Below are 24,499 nucleotides of genomic sequence, written 5' to 3' on the forward strand. Positions count from 1 at the left end.
CATAAAAACACCATACACATACACAAACCAATAATATACTGTGGCGGAGATGGTAATGACGGCGGCAGAGGAGCAAGACTACATACGTACCAATTAATGTGCAAAATTGTGACTAGTGACTAATCGGTAATGAGTGGCATTGAAAACTGTCTTACTGCTTCTTTAACACATTTTAGAAACAAGACGATTGATATAGTTGTGCTGTTTTTTTCTGTTCAGTTTATGATCAAATCTGATATACAGTATGATCTGTAAATTACACCATTCTGGACTCTGTAGTAGTAATTTTGTTGTGAAATGTAGCTCCAGGCTCTTTCCTCATCATTGCTGTTAAGTGTAAGGCTAAAGTTGCGAATCGTATGGTTGAGAAAGTATTTGCAATATCAGTGACAGATAGCGGTGTGTGTGTGTCTGTCTATGGAAAATTGATTTCATCTCCTCCTATTGCTGTGTAAACAAGCGCATGATGCAGAGGCTGTACATGCACCTGGTTATGGATATTATTACGTTGCTTGATCATAGAAGGTGATCACGAGTGTAGAGATTTTTTTTTTTTTTCCTTTCATCAATATTTTGTAAATGGGAAACTGAGGATGAAATTTTGTCTGATGTCTATGTAATGTCAAACTCAAAGAGGATTAGTAGTAGTAATCTATATGTACATTTTGTTGTCCTAGATACTGTTTTGAAGTTTTTAATCTCTGGAATCGCATATGCTGTTTTGATTACTTATCTTGGATACAGACCGTATTGTGCTGTATCACCAGGAAATGTAAATGTTTATTACACTGATTACGGGGTAGGCATATATAAGCTTTCTAGCTTCAGCCTACTCCTTTTTTGAGCTTCTGAAACTGATTACTGTGAATGTTGTAAATGTTGTAAAACTGCTGAAAATAAACTAAACTAAAGCGGTCAGTTCAAACCTGCCTATCAAACATGATAAATAAAGACATTAAACACCCACACACATCAGTTGCATTTTTAGTAAACCACATTGCGTGTGCTAAACTAAACTATTTGCACTTTGTACCTGATTATTTGGGTGCTGATCTCACAAAGGTTAAGATTCACTGGTTTGTTACAGGACTTGAAACTTCTGAAGTTGTTTAAATGTCACATTATTTAAAGAATGCAGAGTCCAACCAAACCCACAATCTGTAGTGTCAACATACCCAGTTTTGGCAAAATTTGTCCAGTAGGTCATGACAACAGCACTGAGCATCACGTCGTTTTTGGAGAAATTGCAGGGGAAAAGCTCGGTGGGTCCAATCATCGGCAAACCGAACACATACGGGATCTCATCTCCATGTGCTGCGTCTGCCCAGGGTGGTACCTAGCCAGCAACAGATGAATCAAATCACATCCTATTATTAAACTTTACTGACATAGGCATGGACTTCAAATTCACAGACACTGACAATAAAGACACCAAAAATACATCTTCTGAGACGAAAAAAGGGAAATGAGATGAGTTTTAATATTTCACCTGCCAAATGTGCCTCATTATGCAGTTTAATACAGAGATAGTCGAGAAGCAAAGCAATGACGGTGACAGAAGAAAGTGTCCATATGCTAATTTTATAAAGCTGATGAAACCTTCAAACTATAATAGTATGTGATATACGAATAGGATCTAAATATGGAACCTAACTCTATAAAGAGGAAAGCTTTAGGGAAGTAGAGAGAGTCGTTCTGCCCTGAAACGGTTAATAGAGGTCAGAGCAGGCGGCAGGGCTCAGCTGTCTCTGTGCAGTGCTTTCATAACAGCACACCAATAATAATAATGATGATCCTACCTCTGTAGTTCAAACCTCACTATTCCATTTACAAATCCAATCAAGTAAAAAAGGTAGAACATGTTCATTTGCTGTTACACCTTTCAAATAGTTTATTTATCCAGGTTACTATTATTGTTTCAGGCATGTCCTATTGGGAAGAGGCTTCATGAAAGGCCCAGGGCACGCTGTAGCGACTATGTCTCTGAGCTGGCCTGGTGTCGCCTTGGGGTCCCCCTAGAACAGCTGGAGGAGGTGTGTGTGGTCTGGGCATCTCTGCTGAGACTGCTGCCTCCACGTCCCGGCCCCGGATAAAGAGGAAGAAAATGGATGATGGATGGAAGGAAGGTTCCGACTACCCACATTACCTCACAATAATTACTTCAATATTTAAATATCAGGCTGCTTGTTACGGTAAGCTATCCATCCATCCATGTTTGCCCATGATCTGTATCTAACAATATAGGGATGCATGAATGCAAACACACATATTCTGTTATTATTTTATATTACTTGGTTGGTTTTACAATTTTTTTAATATGTCATATTTCATCAGCTCTTCTCCTGTGACTGTGCCTTATATTGTTCTTTATGCACGCATTACTTTGTTTCATTTGTTATTTAATTGTTTGAAGAACATTTTAGTATTGTCAATAGCTGCGTTTCTATTACCCTTGGAATTGCGCAAAATCAAAATCGCGTAACAAAAACTGTTAATGGAAACACCTGAATTGCGGAAAAACACTCAAACGTCGCTAAAAAGTCTTCACGCTTTCATGAGGAGATATTTCAGACGTTTAGATATTGAAATGTGTCGCAGAAGCGCTCAGGAAACACTTTTTCCGCAAATACACGTCACAGAACGTGACGTACCATGGTCACATGACGACTTCTCTCCAAGTAAACATGACACGGTACATGTAAACAGAAGAGAAAACCTTAGCATTATACTTTAAAACTATTACTGCCACATTAGATGTGAAACAACAAATGATTATGAAGAGGTTTGGAGCGTCCGTCTTCCTGCAGTGAAGTCTTGCGGGATGAGATTTCATGGGAGTTGCGTGGCTCCTGCCCAAAGTAATTATAATTGTAATTATACTTTATATACAGTATATATATATATTGCTTTTGTTTTACGAAAATCTGTAATGGAAACCCAGCTATTGTTACTGTAGCTTGTTTTTTGGGTTATTCAAGTGAATATTATCTCAATGTGGTTCTCCTTTATTATGAAGAAAAAAATAAAAAAAATAAATAACAAAATATATATTATATATATATATTAGTATCAGGTTTGGAGAACAGATATGAATGCATGTGGTTTATTGAGGCTTTGATTGCATTGTTAGAGAGAAACCCACCTGTTCTGTCTGACAGTGATGGTAGAAGGCATAAAAATAAGTTGGTGACCCAAAACTGGAGTGCAGGTCAGCTGTTGCCACAGCTGGCGCCACCCATTGGTGGTCGGTGAAAAGGGCGAGGAGCGTCTTTCGTCGAGTTTCTGGGTTGTGTCGGTCAGCCCAGTCAGTGTACATGAATTTGATGGTCTCTCTCAGGATGTCTTTGCCCTCTGGGTAACCATACAGGTCATCCACAAAGCTAGACACTGCATAGTCAAAGTCATTCGCCTGTACTCCATTCTCATTGTCCACGATGAGCTCCACGAACTTCAGGCCCTCGCCCTGGTTTACTCCCAACATGATGTCATAGTTGAGGAATTCCCCTTGTGAGAGAAGGAGCAGAAAGGGTGGTCAAACATGTGGAAGAATTACTGGAAGGATGTGAATAGTCTGTTGAGTAAAAACCTACCTTGCTCCATTAATATCTGAGGGTCATCAGGTATTACATCTCCATCAATGACTGGACCAAAGGCAATGTGGTAGCGGGCCGGCTGGATGTCCTGATCCACCAGCTCCTTGTAATGTTTTCTCTGCAGGCACGTGACGAGGTCCACGGTGTCCTCCAGGTTACACCCCACCTTACGGGCCAGCATGCGGGCGTACTTGGCGGGTTGGAAACTAACAGCCCAGCTGGACAAAGCTGAGCCGCTTTGGGCGATGGCCCTCTGAAAAAGACCTGGATAAGAGAGGAGACACAAACAAAGGATAAAGATTAAGTATTTATTACAGAATACTAAAACAACTTTATAGACAACAATAGCGTATTGTGCTGTTTTTGAAGTACGAGTACATACGATTATTTAAAGGGGCAGTATTATGAAAAAAAATCACTTAATAAGGGTTTTGCCAAACCTCAGTCAGAGGTTCAAAGTTGAAAAAGTTCTGTTTCCTCCCTCCCTTTTTATTCCACAGAGTCCACTTTTTGCACAACTCCTCCTCCTGACAATCCTGGCTCCTCCTATTCTACTAAAGAATGTGAGCTCCTCCCTCTCAAATCACCTCTCAGGTAAAACAAACACTGTGGTTCAATATAGAATATACAATATACTTTAATGTCATATAATGCTACATACACAAAATGTGTTTTCTGCATTTAACCCCTCCCTGAGGAACAGTGAGCACCCAGGGAGCAGTTAGGGTTAATATAATGGACTGATCAACATCCCACAGTGATGGACCAGAGAGATTAGAACCAGTGAGCCTACAGTTACAAGCCTGCTCCCTTAACCACTAGTCCCTTAATCCACAGATAATATATTTACATTCAGTATATAGATAATCCAGTATATAGATAATCTGAAGTGTCCTGAGGTCCTGAAGTAATCCGGAAGTGTCCGAGTTCTCTTTAATCTCAGGAAAAGTGTCTCAATGTTTCCTTTTTTTACCTCCTTTAGCCTAGGAAACACTGATGCATCCTTTACCAAAGGAGATGAGATTATGCTGACCCACAATTCCTTGCAGTGACTACATTTAAAGGGAAACGCACACCCGAGAGTTTAAGGAAACTCAAGATGACCGACAAGTAACGGAGATGTATCAATGTAATAATATGCCTTAAACAACTTTAAATAAATAATCTAAAACCCATATGTTATTATATGTAACACATAATATCAGATTATAACTGACATAAAACAGACACTCTGTGGTTCAAGAAAAGGGAGTCAGAGACATTTTTTGCCACATTATGTTTTAATTTACATATTTCATTCTGAGTGGAAGGTGAGTGTGAGCAACCAGTGTGACGTTCTTTTAGTTTCACTTTGGTTCCTCGTGACACCTGGTAGCCTCTTTTCCTTTGATTTACATTTAAACCTTGTGATATTTGAGATTGAGAAAGTGTAATAAATGTGCTTTTAGTCGTCAATTTTCAGAAATTTGTAGTTTTTTCACCACAGCAGACGTCACGAACCTTTGAGCCGTCAGATTAATTATGTCACCTCGTTGAAGTGCGTCTGATTGTCAAAACAAACGTGAAGGTCTTTTCCTAACTCCTCTCCTAACACCTTTCCTTAGCCCCGTGACGTCATCCACTGGGTTATGGAAAAGTGGATAGGAAAGGAGATAGGACGGACTATTTGGACACAGCCTATTCCTGTGGTGAGAAGTGGTGAGGACAACAAGAAAGGGTTTAGCAGCTTAACACTCCGGTGAGTGTTTAAAACAGCTGACTCAGCTGACAGTTTACTCTGCTGCTGTGATAAACACACACCCTGAAGCAGTGTTTCTCGGACTCACAATCACAAAAGCCGCTTAAATAGCCATGTGTTTCACTGTAATGTGCAGTTTCTTGGCTGAAAACTATAACAGTGCGTGGATTACAAAAGAAAATCAGGATGGTAGTAAAGCTGTGACGTGTAGTCAGCGTCTGCAGACACGCCCACTCATGCATATGGATTTACCAATGAATCTAATGTGTGTTTGTGTGTTGACAGGTTGTGTGATGTTCCTCCTTTTAGTCATATAATACTGACTGTAGCCTTTAGCCAAGAGGTTGTGTCATCACCCAGCACTCACTGGGTGTTGTGTGACCCTTAACCATGACACCCTTCTGCTGGAGGCTCAGCAGTGGTGGACTTCCTCCTTCTGCCACATCCCCTAGTCTCTCTTTCTACGGCCGTCTTCCACTTCCTGTTCCATACTGTGCCATGTCTGTGCAGGTTCACAGTGGTTGGTACGGCTTCATAAACGGCCCTCAGCAGGAAGCAGATCTGGTATGACTCGAGCCCCCATTGATCCTCCCACGTTAGCTTCCTTTTGGGAGCTCCCACCGTGTCCATATTGCCTGAGATCCAAGCTCCGTTGCTCCCACTTTCCTCCACTCCTGCTCTAGGGTCCTGACCTCTGCCTGGACCATGGTTCTCCTCTCTGTTCGGTTGGCTTTTCCTCACTTTTGGAAGTGCTTCATACCCTGGCCTTGCCTTCCTCATGGCAATCCTGCTCTTTATTGTCTGGGAAGCATGTCGTGTTAGTACAGCCATGCTGAAGTCCAAGGGCCTCATGTACAAAAGGTACTTAAGCCCAAAAACGTGCATACGTCACAATGCATGGCAAAATCCTGATGTTCAGAAACTTGAGTGAGAGTGGAAATGTGTGGTCTTTCACGTTAAGTCTTGAGGTGGCGGACGTACGTTTCTACATAGTTGATACTTTAGATTCTAAGGATTAATTAGGCACACTACCAAAATAATACAATTTATTCACACATGAAGCTCTGAGCTGCTGTTGACATGTATCATTTACACATTTTTGTGAGTTAGTTTCTTTAATCGTTCTAATCTGAGTCAGACACGGAGCTCTGTAGCTGGGATCTCCATGCAGGTGGTCAGCTGACCTCTGATTAACAGATATTTATGTCTGAACGCTAACGCTTTAAGTTCAGCCTTCATTAGCAGCCACATATACACACACACACACACTTCAACAGACTATTCACCACGACCCGACCGGTGTGTGTGCGTTGTGTTGAGGGGGGATCGTATCGGGCAGAGGCGGGAGGCGGCGGGGTTGGCAATTGACAAATTGGGAAAAGGACTTCACTTTTAGAGGCTTTAGTACCAAAGCGTTTTATATTGAGTCACATTTACCTGTTACACATTCACAGCCTGTTTGAAGCTCAGATGGTGAGAGGAATACATTAAGCCTGATGTGATCAGAACATCAAAATTTGTGATTATTATTATTATTATTATTATTATTATTATTATTATTATTAGTAGTAGTAGTAGTAGTAATATATAGCATTTTCCGTCTTTTCCTTAATCCACTTCCCACTTCTTAACACACCCACAGTCAAGCATTCAGCGAACTGTGTGTGTTTATATTAATTTCAGTATCTTCACTGTTGAATCATTACATGTCACTGTCGGTCTAATAATGTTAAATTATAACATATATAAAAACGCTGAGGGAAATCCCGTAGCCGATCTTATCACATCCACGCTGATTTAGACGTTCAATGGATAGGTGCGTGAATCCAGTCCTACGCACAGATTTAAACTAAATTGTTACGAGCGTACGTCTTTTTTCACACCATTTGTCACACAATGATTTTTAGCCTGCCATTGCTTGCTTCCCACTGTTGTAGATAGTGTTTCTGTCCTTCAGTGGTTCATCATACCTCTTTTCCAGACTTATGTTGGGATTCTCCTTGATGGATGAAAGGAAATGATTGTAAATGTCTGTGATGTTGCCAGCTTATTTTCACACAAGGCCATTTTCATTCCAATATAAATAATTTAAAATTGTTTAAAATGCATTTTAAACAACATATATATAAAACAAACTTCCAAGGGCCCTCACCCCCAGCCTTGGGCCCCCAGTACCCTTTACCCCCCAGTCTGATGCCCATGCTTGTGTGTAGGTAGGGTGTGTGTGTGTCACTAACAAAACACACACTTTTATCTTTTTTTTTGCAACATGGAGTCAAACATTTGTTGTAAAAACAAAGTTATGTGTCCCCACATGTACGTGTGAAATCCGTCTATATCCAATTAAAACAAAGTTGTGCTGCTTCCACGGGTAATCAATACCAGGCCAATGAGGAAAAATAAAAGCTATTACTGTAGTCCACTGCCTTAAACACTGGGCCAATAGCACAGCTGCCAATATGCAATCCAAACATCGACCTACCATGCTTAATGTGGTTTGGAGAGGAAATGCGATGTCGCCAGATGAATCTATGAGTATAAAGTGCAAAGTTGAGGGTGACGCCTTCACTGCTAACGATGTTTTGGTTTCTGTCAAAATCACAAACTAGTAGTGTGTAGTCAGTGGCACTTTGCTGAAAGACTTAGAGCTGCTATTGACCTTCATCACAAGGAAAAATCGGTTTTTAGATTTTCTTGTTTTACTTTGTCCATAATAATGAATTGTGCAGCCCTAACAAAGTATTTCAATCAATATACATAATTATTTTCTGTTGTAAAATAATAAATACTGGCACTTCTATTGTTACTTCTTTCAATCATTTCTCTCTTTATATTTGTTTACCAGTCAGGACAACAAAACTATACGTCATCTAGCCTTCCTTTATATTTCACTTCAGCTTCATTCAGCACAACTTGATTTATTCATCTGAACTATGACAGCATCTCATTATCACCACAGAATGCTGCATTTATAATGAATTGCAGAAACCACGCAACAAAAGGGTCTTTTTAGGACACACAGCCAAGCATTAACAACAACAGCAAAAGGAAATCATGAAATAATCAGCATTAGTCGAACACGAGTGTGTTGCTGTGGTTATAGACATGTATTCTGTTAGATGATAGTGTTTACCTTTGGTGGAGTTACTCCATCGGTTTCCCTCAGAGTAGTGAGACAGTGTGAGGAGGTTCACACAGGAAGCCCCGGCGCCCGAGCCAAACACAGTAATACGCAGCGGGTCACCCCCGAAGGCCGCGATGTTCTCACTCGTCCAACGAAGAGCCTGGATCAGATCCAACAAACCATAATTCCCTTGGCAGCCTGGTCGCCGGTGCTCGAGGAAACCTGCAGAGGGCAAAGAAAGTGCAAGGTTAGTCGGTTTTTAAGGTAGAAATGATTAAACACACAGCAGATGATTGGGTGTGTGTATAGTTACTCAGTCCAATTATGCGTTATTGCAAATTCGATTTCAATTATTTTGCTTTGCTACTTTTTATCTTTAACGTTTTGTCAGTAAACTGAGTAAAAAAATATTCTCAGTATGGGGCTAAGCTGTGCTTTAAATCGCTTTTTAAGGCGGATGAAAAAATAAATACATATCTTTACACATTACATACATTTATTAATGCTTGTTGATCACATGCGCTACATACAGCGTGACCTTTACTCTCATGTCTCTTTGTCTCTCATGTTGGACTTTTCTTTATTTTGAAAGAAAACTCTTCTTTTGACAGGCATGCTGTGAAATGCATGTTTTAAAAAAACATTATATATGTGTTTTCAACAGCTATTTTTGAAAAACAAACTTTGGTTGGTTGAATTCTAAAAAAAAAAAAAAGTAGGTGGCGATTTCATGATCGTGGCAAAATGTGAGTGAAACCAATTTAGAACCCCCTGCACTAGAATATGATACAAGGTTAAATCAGCTAACCTTGAGCACAATGATCTCACTGTTTGAAACCACGGATGATACAAAGTGGATGCTGTAAATCAGACACATCCCATAAACCTGAAACATACACTGTCCGTATCTGATCAAAGCCCTCCCAAGCTCCTGGTCATTCTACAGATCCAACCTCAGTGATCATAAATGTACTGACAAGACACGAGCCCTGGAGAGTATCCACAGCTCGCACTGCTCCCCTTCGCCTCAGCCTCTGATTTCCATGCTAAAAGCTCGATTACCTGCAGCAGGCGTCCCTGGAGCAGCTCACACGTGAACCCTGCCCGATTGCTTTTCCCCTGCACTCCACCAATTCTCACACAACTCCTTCCCTCTCCTTTCCAAAGCTTCTTCACCACTGTCTGCTCCATACGAATAAATTAATTATCAGGACATACAGAGGCACGTAGAGAGACAGTACGTCGTGTATTGCATTTATGGAAAACAGGGAATTTATTAGGGATGCACCGAAATGAAAATTCTTGGCTGAAATGAAAAATGAGGAAAACCAAGCAACCGAAATTAATGATTATGCCAATTATGACTGTGTACTAACTAATTACAATGTTGAAATTGCACACATTAAAGGTTCAGTATTATGCTGCTTTTCACCCATCTTCATTTGTTCTTATCAACCCCAACAACATAGTTTTTTACTTAAACTTGCCTGTTTTCTGGAGTTTTAGCCCTCTGAAAAGTCCGTTTCAGCCCGCTCCTAAAAACAGTTGTTGGGGCTCCATTCATATGCATGAGTGGGCGTGTCTGTAGGCGCAGACTCCATGCCGTGCTCTTGGAGAGGATGATTATGGAATCATTTTCACTGTTATGCAGATGACACCCAGCTCTACCTCACCAGTAACCCCCCCCTTACTGACTGTATCACAGAAGGTAAATCATGGTTAAATCATAATCTTCTAAAACTCAACAGTGACAAAACAGAGGTTCTCCTTATTGGTACAAAACCAACACTCTCCAAATCCAATAGTTTCTGCATCCAAATTGACAATTGCTGCGATTCCCCCTCCCCACAGGTTAAGAGTCTGGGTGTCATCCTCGACAGCACTCTATCCTACAAATCTCACATCAATAATATCACCCAGTCTGCATATTTCCACCTCTGCAACATTAATTGCCTCCGCCACTCCCTCCCCCCTCACACTGCCTTGTCCACAGTCTCGTCACTTCCCGGCTCTATTATTGCAATTCCCTTCTCTTTGGTCTCCCCAGCAAATCCCTCCATAAACTTCAGTTAGTATCTATCTATCTCCCATATCACTCCTGTTCTCCACCAGCTCCACTGGCTTCCCATTCAATCTTGCATTCACTTCAAGATCCTTGTGTTAACTTGTAAGACCATTCACCACACTGCCCCCTTTACCTGACTGATCTCATCACTTCATCTCGCTCCCTCAGATCATCTTCCTCCATTCATCTGTTCACTCCACCAGCCCACCTTACCACCATGGGGAGCAGAGCTTTCAGCTGCTCTGCTCCCCGGCTCTGGAACTCACTTTGTCTGGATCTCAGGAACATAGACTCATTCTCACAATTCAAAGTCGGACTCAAAACCCAGTTATTCACAACAGCATTTCCCACCTGACCAACCTGCTCTGTCTCTGTGTTTTAGCTTCATTTTTACTGTTGTTTTTATACTGTTTTAGCTTAAATTTTTATTGTGGTTTTATACTTTGTTGTTGTGGTTTTATCATGTACTGTTAAGTGACCTTGGGTGACCTGAAAGGCGCTGAATTTCAAATAAATTATTGTTATTATTATTATTATCGATTTTCCTTTGCTATCCACACACTCTTGTTATTGTTTTCAGCCAAAAGACTGCATCAAATAAATGATGGAAGGCATTTCTGTAAATATATTGCACGTGGAAAGGAAAAGTTATTCATCATTTTGAATATTGCAAGCAGAGATCGTAATCTAAGGCCTGAAGGGAGATTTTAAACTCATGCGCTCCAGTCAAATATAAACCAGCTGCTATGAGATCTGCATCATGGAGGTCTGTGTGTACCAAAACTAATATGTTCACACAGAAAAATGTGCTGCTGGATTAGGCCGGTATGACTCGTGCACGTGTGTGCACTCTGTTGGAATAAACTGAAGGCAAAAAGAAATGCTTTGACTGGAACGTGTATTGAATACAAAACATAAGTAAGAAATTGCTATATTAAATGCTATAAATTTCAATATTTACCACAAATCAAGTGCAATACACACAAAGACACACGTGCATGTAAAACAAACCCTGAGAGGAGCCGCGCACTCAGGAAAGCCTCTCCATCACACACTGCAGTGGCGTGTATGTACAGAGTCCCACACAGGGAATTTACATCCACACATCTTTCAGCAACTCAAGCACATCCAGCCCCGCTGACTTTTTAATTGAGTTCATTCCCCTCCTATTCCCTCCCTGCTGCTTTCTATATTTATATGTGTGTTTCTTGATCAAAGCCCAATCTGGTGGAAGTAACAGCAGCCATCTACAAGAAAGATTTTAATTGATTCAATTTAGCTGCGGTGCAGCGATGGGCTGGCAATCACAAAGAGAGGCAGGTCCAATGGTTAGCAGGAGCACTAGTGGAGGGAGAGTGCTGACTTCTGTCCATTAACCATCAATGTTTGATGTGTTGCTCTGATTTATAAAATATTTTCATTCCATTCACACAATTATCTTCCGTTCCCACTGCATCTCTAGGTACTTAAAACCAGAATACATCAAGACTAAGACTTTTTGGACTTCGGACCATACAAATCTAATTTCGAAACCCTGCCTGTCAGGTTCTGTTTAGTTTAAGTGGTTCACTTTAGCCCTTATGGTCCTCTTTTTGTTCTGAGCATTTGTTTATTCTGTCTAGTTTCATGTGTTAAATCTTGTCTTTGTGTTCCCAGATATCCCTGCTTGTGTCTCAACCTCCCAGTGATGTCAGTGTGTTTGGGTTGAGGGTTGAGTGATTAGCTGCCTCCTGTTTTGACTCAGGTTTGACTCATGCCCAATTAAGCCTCCTACACTATTTAGGTGACTGCTTGGACACAGAATGATGGCTGGATCATTGTTAATGTCTATGTTACCCTCCTCGTGTCCTGCTGCGTTTTTACACCCTGCTCATTGGTTTCCCCATTCCTCCTTTAGATTTAGTTTTTTGTCATTATTATGGACTCCTGTTATGAATGCTACACCTGTCTGCTGCTGGTTTCTGTTTCTGCATTTGGGTCCTGCTCATCCTCAACTCTGACTTGTGACACTACTTGGGTCTCCATTACAGATTTTTGCAAAATAAAGGCAATATTTCTAAATGCCGACAAAGTATAATTGCGCTTTGAACGTGTTTCCATTGAACGTTGTTTTGCGGAGGAGCCTCTTAACTCTTGAGAAATCTCATCCCGCGAGACTTTGCTGTAGGAAGACGGATACTCAGAACCTCTTTATAACACTCCATCTTCTTTTGTTGTTTCATGTCTAATGTGGTAGTAATCATTTTAGGTATAATGATAAAAAAATGTCTCGGTCTCTTCTGTTTACACGTACCGTGCCATATTTTTGCGGGGATCAGCGGTCATGTGACCAGGTACGTTACGTTCTGCGACGTGTATTTGCGGAAAAAGTGTTTCCATAGCACTTTTGTGACAAATTTCAATATCAAAACGTCTGAAATTCCTCCTCATGAAAGCGTAGAAACATTTTTGCGATATTTGAGGTTTTTTTTTAATTCGGGTGTTTACATTACCAGTTTTTATTGCACTATGTCGATTTTGCACATTTCCAAGGGTAATGGAAACCCAGCTCGACAAGGCAAAGAACTTCCCAATATGGTCTCGAGAGCAAGACCAGTCTGAGTACTACTGAGTAGAGGTGTCTCGATCCGACATTGATATTGGGCCTATATCAGCCAGAAAACGAATATCAGATTTTATTGGACCGCATATAAAATCTCCGATAAATATTATATTTATTCAATTGTAGAATACTGTAGATAATATGTTGAAGGTTAAAATGTATGCAACCAATTGGTTAATAATAAATGGGTCAGTTTTTCTCATACCTACTGTTGCTGACTATTGTTCTCTGAGTAACATCACAAGTCTTTTCTAACATTCCACACTACAAAATAAGTAATAAAAATATGACTGATTCGTGCCGATATCGCATCGGTTCAATATCGTATCGACCAATACCCAAGGCTGCAATATCGGTATCATATCGGAAGTGAAAAAGTTGTATCAGGACATCCGTACTACTGAGACAATCACAGAGACTCTGATGAACCCACTCTGAGCTCTTTTTCTTTAATCATGTGTAAAATGACAAAGCATTTGGTCATTTTCTGTCATTGCGGTTCACGTTGCAGTCTGAGCATCGTGACACAGAGATCATCATAAGGTCCATTTTTAGTTCTTTTACCACATGAATCCCTTCATGCTTGACTTCCCTATCAAACGTGTTGCCTATCTATATCATACATGTCTGAGGCTTTAGCAACAAGCCTGGGATCAAGCAGCACAGCGTGAAGCTTCTCTGGATGACAGTATTGAGGTGAACCCTGATCCAGGATTCCAGCTTTTATCCTCCCTATCTCGCTCCAACTGCAGAGAAAAGGCTAGAGCACAAAAAAAGATGGGATTTATTTCTTTAACTTCCCTGTACGCACACATCTATTTTCCACAGTCACGGTCTGTGTACTCTAATCCCCTCTGTGTTCTCTTCCCTTCACTATACATCCTTTGACTTGGAATGTGAAGCAGTGAAAGTGGCTGTGGAGCACATAAACTCCAGCAGCAGATGTGGACAAATCCATGGAAATCAAAAAGTGAAAGAAAGAGAGTTTAAAAAGATGCAGAGATCGATGTCCAGTGGACGAAAGAAGGAAATGATCCATTAAGAAATATAGATGGATATTACACTCCAGAGGTATTGGGCGCCCATTGTAAAGTTGCACATTCTAAAATAAACAGCAACTTTTTGAAACATTTAACAAGAAACCATGTTTAAAATTTTTTTTTTTTTTAACTTTTAACTAGATTTACAGCAATATTTGTGATATGTATTTTTTTTATCGTAAACAAGTAATATCAATGTTAAATCTAAATATTGACATTTGATTTATTCAGACACAATTTTGATTTAACATAGATTTAGATTTCAAATTTAACATTTAGATTAAACATTTATATTTAAATGTAACATTTAAATTTACAATTAGATTTTGATTTAACATTTAAGATTTACATTTAAAATTTATATTAAACAATAGTATTTAAGTGTAACATTTAGATTAAACATTTACATTTAACATTTATATAAACAATAGTATTTAAATGTAACATTTACATTTAGTTCTAACATTGACATATTTTCACAAATAGTGCTGTAAATCTGGTCAAAAATAACAAAAGATGAAAATAAAATACGCTTCTTAAATGTGGTTTGTTGCTGAATGTTGTTAAAAGTTACTTTTTACTTTAGCATGCACAACTATACAATCGGCGCCCCATACAGAGGCACTAAGATGTGACTTTTTTTATTTTGTTCCTCATCAACATGGGTTTACTTCTTCATTTCCATTTCCTCAAAAATCCCCCCAGTCAGTGCTTTAAGTGGCTTAAAAAAGGTGGCGGTACACTCTTTTGCATGAAACGAACTCGCCTCTGGATACAAAGATCACTTGTTCAAATCCCTCCAATGTTTGTTGAACTTTACCTTTCCAGCAGTTAACAGGCCACGTATACAACAAAATGTCTTTAATATTTTGTATATGAGTTACAGGGCAGCTGGATGGAGTCAGACACTGTTATGGTTAATGAGCACAACCTCCACCCGATAGACGCCCTTCCTCTCCCCGTGCAGCATGATTCCCATAAGACCCCAAAGGAAAAGGACTAACTTGGCTCAAATCCTTACTTACTTATGATCAAAATGAGCATGGTTTTAATGTATATAGAATTTAAATAATCCAAATGAGAACACAGTTACATTTCCTTTGCTTTTTTTATTAACAAACAGGTATAGGTTAACAGTGAGATGTAAAATGTAAAATGTCAATATATAAAACTGAGATTTTTTTTCCCTGCTCTTGAAATAGTAAAAACAAAGTGCTGAACATATCCAACAAATAAAAACTTTATAAAAACAAATGTGCAAAAAGTAAACGACATAACACACATAAATGTACCAAAAATAAATGACAAATATTTTCAGTTGAGCTTATATTCAACTTTTTTGGACCAAACAAAAAACAGAAACATTCCAATAAATCAAAGATAATTTGCTCAAAGGTAGAAATTGCAGCTTGAAAGTTTGTTTCGATCTCCACTGTAAACTATCTCTCTTTGACATTGTTGGAAAAGTTTGGTGCATTGCATTGTGGGATGTGGAGTCCTGGAGACGGATGCATAGAAGTGTTTTTACTTCATTCTTAATTTTGAGTAAATTATCTTTGATTCATTGATCGATGAGGCCTACACCATTTTTACCTGAGAGAAAAGTATCGTCCCGAGCAGCTTTGATTTGTATTTAAATCTCATCAGCATTAAGTCATTAGCCTACTTGCTATTTTAGGTCATTTTAAAGCCATTCAGCTAAATTTAGTATTATACATTCAAATGTACGTAACAATACATTTCTGTTCTATGACATAGATGTTCAGCTATTGATTTATGAAGACATGACACAATGAATGGTAATAATAGACATTTGTACACATCCATAACTTCTCATATTCGCTTTAAAAAATCCACATTACAATTGTATGACTTTACGGAGTTAGCTTAGAGCTAACCTACTAATACAAGCTGAGCTCACTAGCAGAGTTCAGTGTTAATGAGCCTTTGGATTTCTTTACTCCTGAGTAATGCAGATGTCTGCTGAGCTCCACAGAAAAACATCTATCCCAGGGATTTTACAGGAGAATAACCTTTGGATCACGAGTAACATCTTAAAAAAAACATGCTCTCACTGTCAGTGGATGTACACCTTAAAACAAATGGAGCTCTAGTCGCTCCAAATATTTACCGTGCCTCAGCACCTCCATCACCTTCCTCTCACTGAACACAGAAACATCGCAGACAACAACAGCACACCCAGGCCAAGAGGCTGGGAAACATGCTGATGAGGCAAAAAGCAGTCCTCACTGAACACAAATCATACAGAGCTTCAGGGTATTCACTCTTTATTTAGACAGCACAGGGATGAACACGGAGCATGTTCTTGTTTTCAGGTGTGTTCTGTTTGCAGACTGAACTATAAAGTACTACTGAGCAGAAAAATCAGATTCTAAATTCACATTTGGACACAGATTACAGAAATATATTCGGGGATGCACACATTTTGGGAGATATACCAATATTTTACTACTTATTTGGTCAATAACTGATACCGTTACCTTCTTTTTTTACAAGATCCAAGCATTCTGTCAGAGCTTTATGAAAAGAAAAAATCAAACTGTTTGAAAATTGATAAATTTGATGAATTCTAATTCTACTTTGAGATTGTTTAGTGCAGGGGTTCTCAACTGGTCTCAAAAATAGCAGTTGAACACACACGTAATTGTTTTTAAAACAGGACTCTATATATTTCCTTATGCAACATGCATTTCACAGCATGTCTGTCAAAATTAAATATTTCAAAATGAAAGAGAAATCCAACATGAGAGACATTAAGTATTTATTTATTTTTGACCAGCTTTTGACCGCAGTACAGGATCCACTTTTGGGTCCCGACCCACCAGTTGAGAATCACGGGTTTAGTGCCTCTAAAGTCTATGGGTTGATCAAAGATGCAAAGCCTGTTAATATATTGGTTCATTAAAATGGTGAAATGGATGATGTCCAGTAGCTTCATACTTCATATTGCGCCAATACCAATAACAGGCCGATGCTATTGTGATTGAAACATGGCATTTGAAATGTTTCATTCTAAGCAATTTTGGCTGATTTTCTCTTGCAGTTTAATCTCCCTGTATACTTAGTGATGAGTTCATATTAAAAGTATTTGGTCTTTGACTTTTGATTTTTGGATCAAAAACTGTGTCCTGAGAAGCACAAAGGAGAAACAGATTAAAGCTGCTAACACTAACACTAACACTAACACTCTCAGTTCATATATTGTCATTGCTGTTTATCGTTATAACGTTATAGTCATAACTAGTTTGTATGTTGCATTTGTTAATTCATCTTATAATAAAACGCTGTGATAACATAGCAGTGTCGGGTCAACAGGATGTATTTGATGGAACAGACGCCTTGGTATTTGCGCACGCACACACACGTTTTGTCTTTAATTACCCATGGTTGGTAACTGTGTCTATTATAGTCAATATTTAAAACGATCTCCCTTGATTTATCACTCATATCATCCATGACCTTCCATTTGACCACCATCTCCATCCACTGTACATTAACTCTGCAGTGCTCTTTTCTTACTGCTTTGTTACTCTGACGCCAGTGTGCAAATCAAACGCTGATGTCAACTTCAAATATTAAATTTTCTGTGTAACGCACAAACACAAACGTGTGTTCATTTTGTGTCCCTGCAGGACAAGCGGGTACAGATTACCTCCGTCTGCAGGGATGGAAATATCAGTGATTAAATTGTTACTCAAGCCTTGTGGATGGAGTGCATAATAGCCTGTAATTAGAAAAATGTAAAAACAATTAGAGCTTGACTGCTAACACAGTGTTATGCTCTGCTTCAGAAAGCTCCTATAACACTGAAAAATGATTGAATAAATAAAGTCATGAATAAATGAGCAACCGGACCGCCTGACGGAGGGTTCACAAACTGAATTAAATGAGTCAAGACAAACGCCATTCCCTGCTTGGTTTGATTAGTGGATATTTGGATTCCAGTTGCTGAAACTGGAATTACATGTGGACAATTTGATTTGTTGAAACCAAGCCAGATAAATAGAAAAGCCTAAATTCAGTTAATTTCCTAAAAATGTTCTGTTATTAATTTGTTATTATTTGCAATGTTATCTAGAGTAACACATGTAAACGAAACTAGTTTGTATTGTCAAATTTTGTTAAATATGAATTCATATTTATTGTTATGATAATACAAATGTTTTTGAAGTTAAACTCTACTTTCTGTGAAGGTTCCCACTCATCGAGGTCAGGGGCGTTCTGATGACGTTTCACCTCCCATCTGAGAGGCTGAAGAAGCTTCAGGTGGAAAAACACATTAAAGAGAGATGGATTTAAATAAAAGCCCTGTGCACTGAGAGGCAGGACATTTTAGCAGGAGAACAAGGAAAGCATCAAGTGTGGGAAAGGTGAGTGACAATGTGAGAAAAGTGTGTGGGAGGCGCCGAGAGAGAAGGGGAACAGAGTGGGAGTTACCAGAGAAATAAAAGGCCTCTCGGAACAGTAAGAGGCTTTCCAGCAAAAAAAAAACATAAAGCCTGCATGTGAAGGCGAGTCAAAGATAGTGGCGACACATTCAAACATGTGGGGGATAATAAAATAATGATAGAGGCACAAAGATGCACCGAGGGGATGAAACGGGACTGAAGCGTCTCTAGGGTTAGGGAAAAGATAACACATCAAGCAACATATCAAACAGCACATGTATGTATCAATGACACACAGGAGTATTACTAAGGTCAACGATAGGTTGACTCAAAGGATAATTGAACTTGAATACTTGAATAGCACTAATCTGAACTATGGACACTTTCACCTGTGTTCCTAAACCTGATATTGCTCTAATATACAGTATTTAAAATGTGATGGAATGTCATTTATACAACCTTTACATCAGGGTGCCCAAATTCTTTTCATTGAAAGGCCAAAAATGAATCGTACTGAAGGGGCCGAGGGCCAAAAATAAACATTCATGTTGCAGTGCATGAAATAATATATACCAACAACATAATTGTGTAAAATAAACACTAAGGAGTTTTGAAATTGAAGAACATTTTTTTTAATCGTATTTCACGGCACAAAATTATGAAACATCTAAATGTCTTCAGACATTTAGTGCGTTATAACTTTAACACAATAGGACACAACATAACTACTTATACAATCAAAACACTGTATTTTTCACTGCCTTGAACAATCCTTTAAAACTCAAGAAAAATAATGTATTTGAATAAATAAATAAAACACATTTTTAAATATGGGCAGCGGGCCAAAACCAATTGCTTGAGGGCCAACTTTGGCCCGCGGGCCCCTTATTGAACAGTCCTGATTTACATCATGCCATGATATGATGCCTTCATATATACTCCCGTAAACAGAGTGTGTGCTGCATGTTCACTATCAGGGTCATATTCAGTTTAAACTCTAACCCAGGAGTCACCAACATGGTGACTGCCCGCATGGGCCATAAGAGGTGCCCTCATGCCTCTTCTAACAAGAACACTATTAACCAATGAGCTTTGTCTAAAATCTGATTTACTTGCAGGCTTTAAACTCACACAGATAAATACAGGTGACAGATGAAGTCAGAGCTTTATTGGAGTACAGGCTGCACTCGATACGTTTAAAAAAAAAAAATGAATTATAGGGATGTAACGATTCACTCAACTCCCGATACAATTCGATTCACGATACTGGGTTCACGATACGATCCTCTCACGATTCATTTTACAAAATGGGACTGTACTTCAATGACTGAAAAATATTCCTTTATTTTTTGGGGGGGAAAAAAACTATAAAATACTGTACTATTTTCCTTTATCTTTCATTGTCAAAAGAGTCCCTTGATAAACTATTCAAAACAATGAAATTTAACTAAAAATAATTCCTGAATGAAATAAATAAAGGAATAATACAAATGAAGAAGAAGCCTATTAATTTAAATTCTGGTTCTATAGTAAACAATGCAAAACTGCATAATAGTTCCTTTTCTTTTTAAAAGTGCAACTGAAAATGTATTTTGTGCCTCAACAATTGGACTTTAAAACACAGTCAGTGTACTATATTTACATCAGATATTTGTTTTGACCAGCAGAGGGCGCTGGTAACCCAGTGGTCGGTTGGCATGCAGCTATTCTCGCAATGAAGAAGAGATGCTATGCTAGCAGACAGAGCTAATAGAAAAACATGACTTTTACAGATATTGACGTAATATTACAGATATTCTTTCGGTGGTAAAGAGGTAAAGAATAATTTATGAACATGTTTAAGAGTAGTTGGCAATTCCGCACGCCGCCTACGCTTCTGGACGGATAAATTATCTTCGAAATGACGAGTGCTGTTGTTTGTATCAGGACGGATAAATGATCTTCTTCCACACTACTTGCTTACAATGAGCTGACCAATCATGGCAAGGTCAGGTTCAACGTCACTCTATAGATTGCCAGTTTGTAATTACAAACAAATGCATTGCTGGATAGATCACTGGAAATGCGCCCTGCAGTTTTGATGCACGCAATGCACAGCAGTTCCAGTAACATGCAAGTGGGGTTGCCAGGTTGGGGGCCCTCTTATGGCCAGGGTTCCCTAAGCAGCCGCTCAGTCTGCCTATAGGCTACAGGTCAAGCCTGGCTCTGACGCTCACGTCACGTGTGAGTGACATAGTTCAAACAAGAGAAGGATAAATAGATGCTGTTTAAAAAAGTACTGCAATTCAATTTTCAGAGTATCGATATGAACCATGATACCTATGAATCGATTTTTAACTGCCATACGATAAATCTTTACGTCCCTACTTTTTAATGTGTAATATGAACAGGCACACAAAAAAGTTGTACGCAAAATTGTGCATTGTGACCTGCTGTGTGAACACAGACTTTGTCTTACACATCATATACATTTAAAGTATCCTCCTCTGTGTGGCAAACATATATAATATAAATATATTTTTATAGCCAAAGACCCATTTTCACAAATAAAATCATTCATAAAACCAACACCTGTAATTTCTCTCTTCAGCCGCTAGAAATATAAACTATAAATTAAATGTCTCATCTATAATACAATACCCTCTTTAACGAAATATTTACTTCCAATGCAATGTGACTGATGACAACATCACCTCTGTTTATTTAAGCGCTCCCATAAAACTTTACAATGAATGAAAATGTCCTTCCATGTCATGATTGAAAGGTTAAATGGCTTTTAACTCCTAGAATCTCTGTGTTGAAATGTGAAATTCTTTATTCTAATTATTTATGAGGAAAACTGGTTTCTTTTTCTTCACAATTGGACAAAACAAAGCACGAAGCAATGGATGGCAGTACCAACAACTTCCAACTGCATATTGTTCAAAGCTCCTGCATCAGACTGACTCCAATAGAATGTTGCTAAAATCTCTAACAAGTACAGCTCTTACATATGCATGTTCTTTATAAAGAAGCCTTGGTGCTTTTATAGCCGCGGCTCTCTAGAGGAGTCACAGCCATGCATCACCAGCTCTGTCACTTACTGCACTGAGAAACATGGAAGCGTCGTTGCCGTAGCAGCCGGGGTGGAGAACGGGTAAAAGAGATTAGAAAATCCAGAGGAAAAAAAATGACAAATTTAAATTGCCATTTGCTTCTTTTCTCAGTGTAATTATTTTGGAGCCGACTGACAGAAAGCTCTCTCAGTATCTGTCCTTTCAGATTCAGCAGCAGGTCCATCTGATTTTAACTTTATATTGTAGCACAGTGTTAATATATTATTATCATTATAAGCTGTGACTAAATAAAACAGAACACACAACCATACAAATGACTATGTTGACTGAGTGAGATTTGATCTTTGACTTCAGCACGCTGGAGCAGATACGCAGAAACATTTACTAAATATTCCTTAAATCTGTTTTGCTGCAAATTTCATGAGGCAATTTCTAAAAGAGAAATGCATGCAGAGCCAAAGCATGAGCACCGGCATTATTCTCACCAAGCCGACAATAAGTGGTTTAGAGATGAGATCCCTAATGTAGACACAATGACCACAACCACAGAAGAAGACAAACAGCTTCCATGCATATTGTCACCGATGTTTTTCATCGCAACTATATTCTGTGATGAGAGTTACAGTATGAGATGACTCTATAAATGAAGTTGAATTGAATTCAGACTCAGGTTTAGCGTGCACGCTGCACGTTCCTCATGCTCATTGGCCATGAAATGGAAATAAACCACTATTGTACTGTTTTATTTTCTGCTTTGTGACCCTGACTTCCCCTCTCCTCAAACTTCATTTGCATGAAAGTAATAAAAAAACGTAGGATCGCCATCACACACCACAGCGTTAAAGCCTTTGGTCCGTCAGCGCATCTATGCTTCCTCCTTAATAAGGCCCAGCCATGCAGGTGGCCACGTCACTGTTACCTCCACTCAGAAATGTCACCCTGACACACATATACACACGCATGCATGCACGCACACACGCACACACACACACACAGTGGTAGTGGCCTGATTGGTGGCTGGAGAAAAGGTTACTGAGCAGATGGAACACTCTGCTCTCTCTACTTGTTTTTTTTTTGTCACTTTGTGAGAAGTTGAGTAAAGGTTAGCGTTGTAGAGGCACTTCGTCGTGGCCGTTTTGTTTTCCCCTGGCCTTTACTACTCCTGACTTCAATCTTGTTTCTTCGGTGAGAATCTGGTCAGAGCCTCATACGATAGCAGCATTTGATGCATACCAATAGCAACTTCTTGGAATATTTTAAGGAACTCCTGTTTGTTAGAATGAACGTGACAGGAGGAAAGTGAGCTAAAACCAACAAAGGCTGTGTTCGAAAATGCATACTAACATACTACACACTACACCAGGGGTACCCAACATGGTGCCCGTGGGCCCCAGGCAGCCTGCATGGACCATGTCAGGGGCCCTTAACTCCATCTTAAATCTGATTTATCGAGCTTCAATTGCACAAATGTAAATTCAGATGAAAGATGTGAGCCTTAGAAGAGTTAAATACTTTTTGTTTAAAATTAACCATCTTTAAATGTGTTTTTTCACTTAAACAACAAGACAAAGTATTGCAGAGGCTGCAGATTTGGTGTTTAGATTGCAATGTTTTTTACTAGAAAAAAAAAATTAAAAAAAAGAAAGTGGAGTTTTATAAAATAGTACATAATTGTTCATATGTAAGAACATGTTTCGGTTAGTAAAAAAGTAATTGGTGGCCAGTAAAATATTAACATGATGATTCCCTATGAAATGTGGTCATTTGAAAACAAAACAATGGCAAATTAAGAGAAATAATGTATTGCATGTTGAAACTTAAGTCCATTATATTAACCCTAACTACTTCCTGGGCGCTACACAATGGCTGCTCACTGTTCCTCAGGGAGAGATAAATGCAGAGAACACATTTTGTGTATGTAGCTTTACATATATGACAATAAAGAATCATGTATATTCTACATTAAACTGCAGTGTTTCTTTTACCTGTGAGGTAGTTTGAGAGGGAGGAGTTCACATTCTTATGTAGGGTAGGACAGGTTAGGATAATACTGGCACTTTAAAGTTTGGTGGGAAGATCAGCTGATTGAACACTTTATACACCATTGGATCTACATTGATATCAAACCTGAAGAAAATAAAACCAAATCAAAGTCAGTTGAATTTGTCCCGGTGAAACACTGACTGGCTCATTCTCTTGCAGGTTGTTCTAGTGTGCTGGTTATGGTTGGTTTGTGAAGTCTTTAGGTCCACATCACTGATTTATTGTAATTAAAAAACATTTGTGTGGAACAAATGATGCATTTTAAAGCAAGAGAAAGGATGTAGTGTTTTTTAATCTGCATGTTTCTGACTCCATCTTTGTGTTTTGTGCTTCAGGCAGCCTTCACACGTTAAACTTGTACACGGTGCAAAGATAGAATGATGTGTGTAATGTATATGATGGATAAGGGCCTTGGCTTTGTAAAATGGGAAAAAACACTGCAGCCATGTTGTGCAGCTTTGGCACTCCGATTCTCCTCCTCTGCTGCCCACGCTCATTCCCTCTGTGATCAAAATGTCATTTCATGCTTCTCCTTCCCTCCTCTCCGTGCTCTACACTGATGCTCTCGTGAATATCTTGGTATTGATCCGTTCCTCCGTCCTATAATCTGCTTCATTATTCCACCTACCGCAGGCTCAGGTCTCTGCACACACACATCTGCACAGGTACACGCTGCACGAACACAGGCATCATTTTTCAATTACAGCTCAAACATCCTGCAGTTTGCTCCTCGTGTACTACAGTGAGCTCTATCAACACGTGCACACTCACAAAGCAGAGTCAGGGCGTTTCATTTAGTCTGAGCATGCACAACTTAAGGCATCTGAAA

The 24,499-nt window shown here is 39.1% G+C and overlaps 1 protein-coding gene across 3 annotated transcripts in view; it reads right to left on the bottom strand.

Moving 5' to 3' along the window:
• nlgn1 (neuroligin 1) overlaps positions 1-24,499 on the bottom strand; it is a 366,749-nt gene that overhangs the window by 13,374 nt on the left and 328,876 nt on the right. For all 3 annotated transcript variants that reach the window (XR_003673863.1, XM_028444111.1, XM_028444110.1), the window contains 4 exons: positions 8,465-8,677; positions 3,591-3,857; positions 3,143-3,504; positions 1,176-1,336 (listed from right to left, as the gene is read on the bottom strand). Coding sequence is in view for 2 of the 3 variants with exons in the window: in XM_028444111.1 (XP_028299912.1) it covers positions 1,176-1,336; positions 3,143-3,504; positions 3,591-3,857; positions 8,465-8,677 (1,003 nt within the window). In the remaining variant the exon portion in view is untranslated. The remainder of the gene's footprint in view (positions 1-1,175; positions 1,337-3,142; positions 3,505-3,590; positions 3,858-8,464; positions 8,678-24,499) is intronic.

This window comes from Gouania willdenowi, chromosome 4 (assembly GCF_900634775.1).
Source record: "Gouania willdenowi chromosome 4, fGouWil2.1, whole genome shotgun sequence".
Classification (NCBI taxonomy): domain Eukaryota; kingdom Metazoa; phylum Chordata; class Actinopteri; order Blenniiformes; family Gobiesocidae; genus Gouania; species Gouania willdenowi.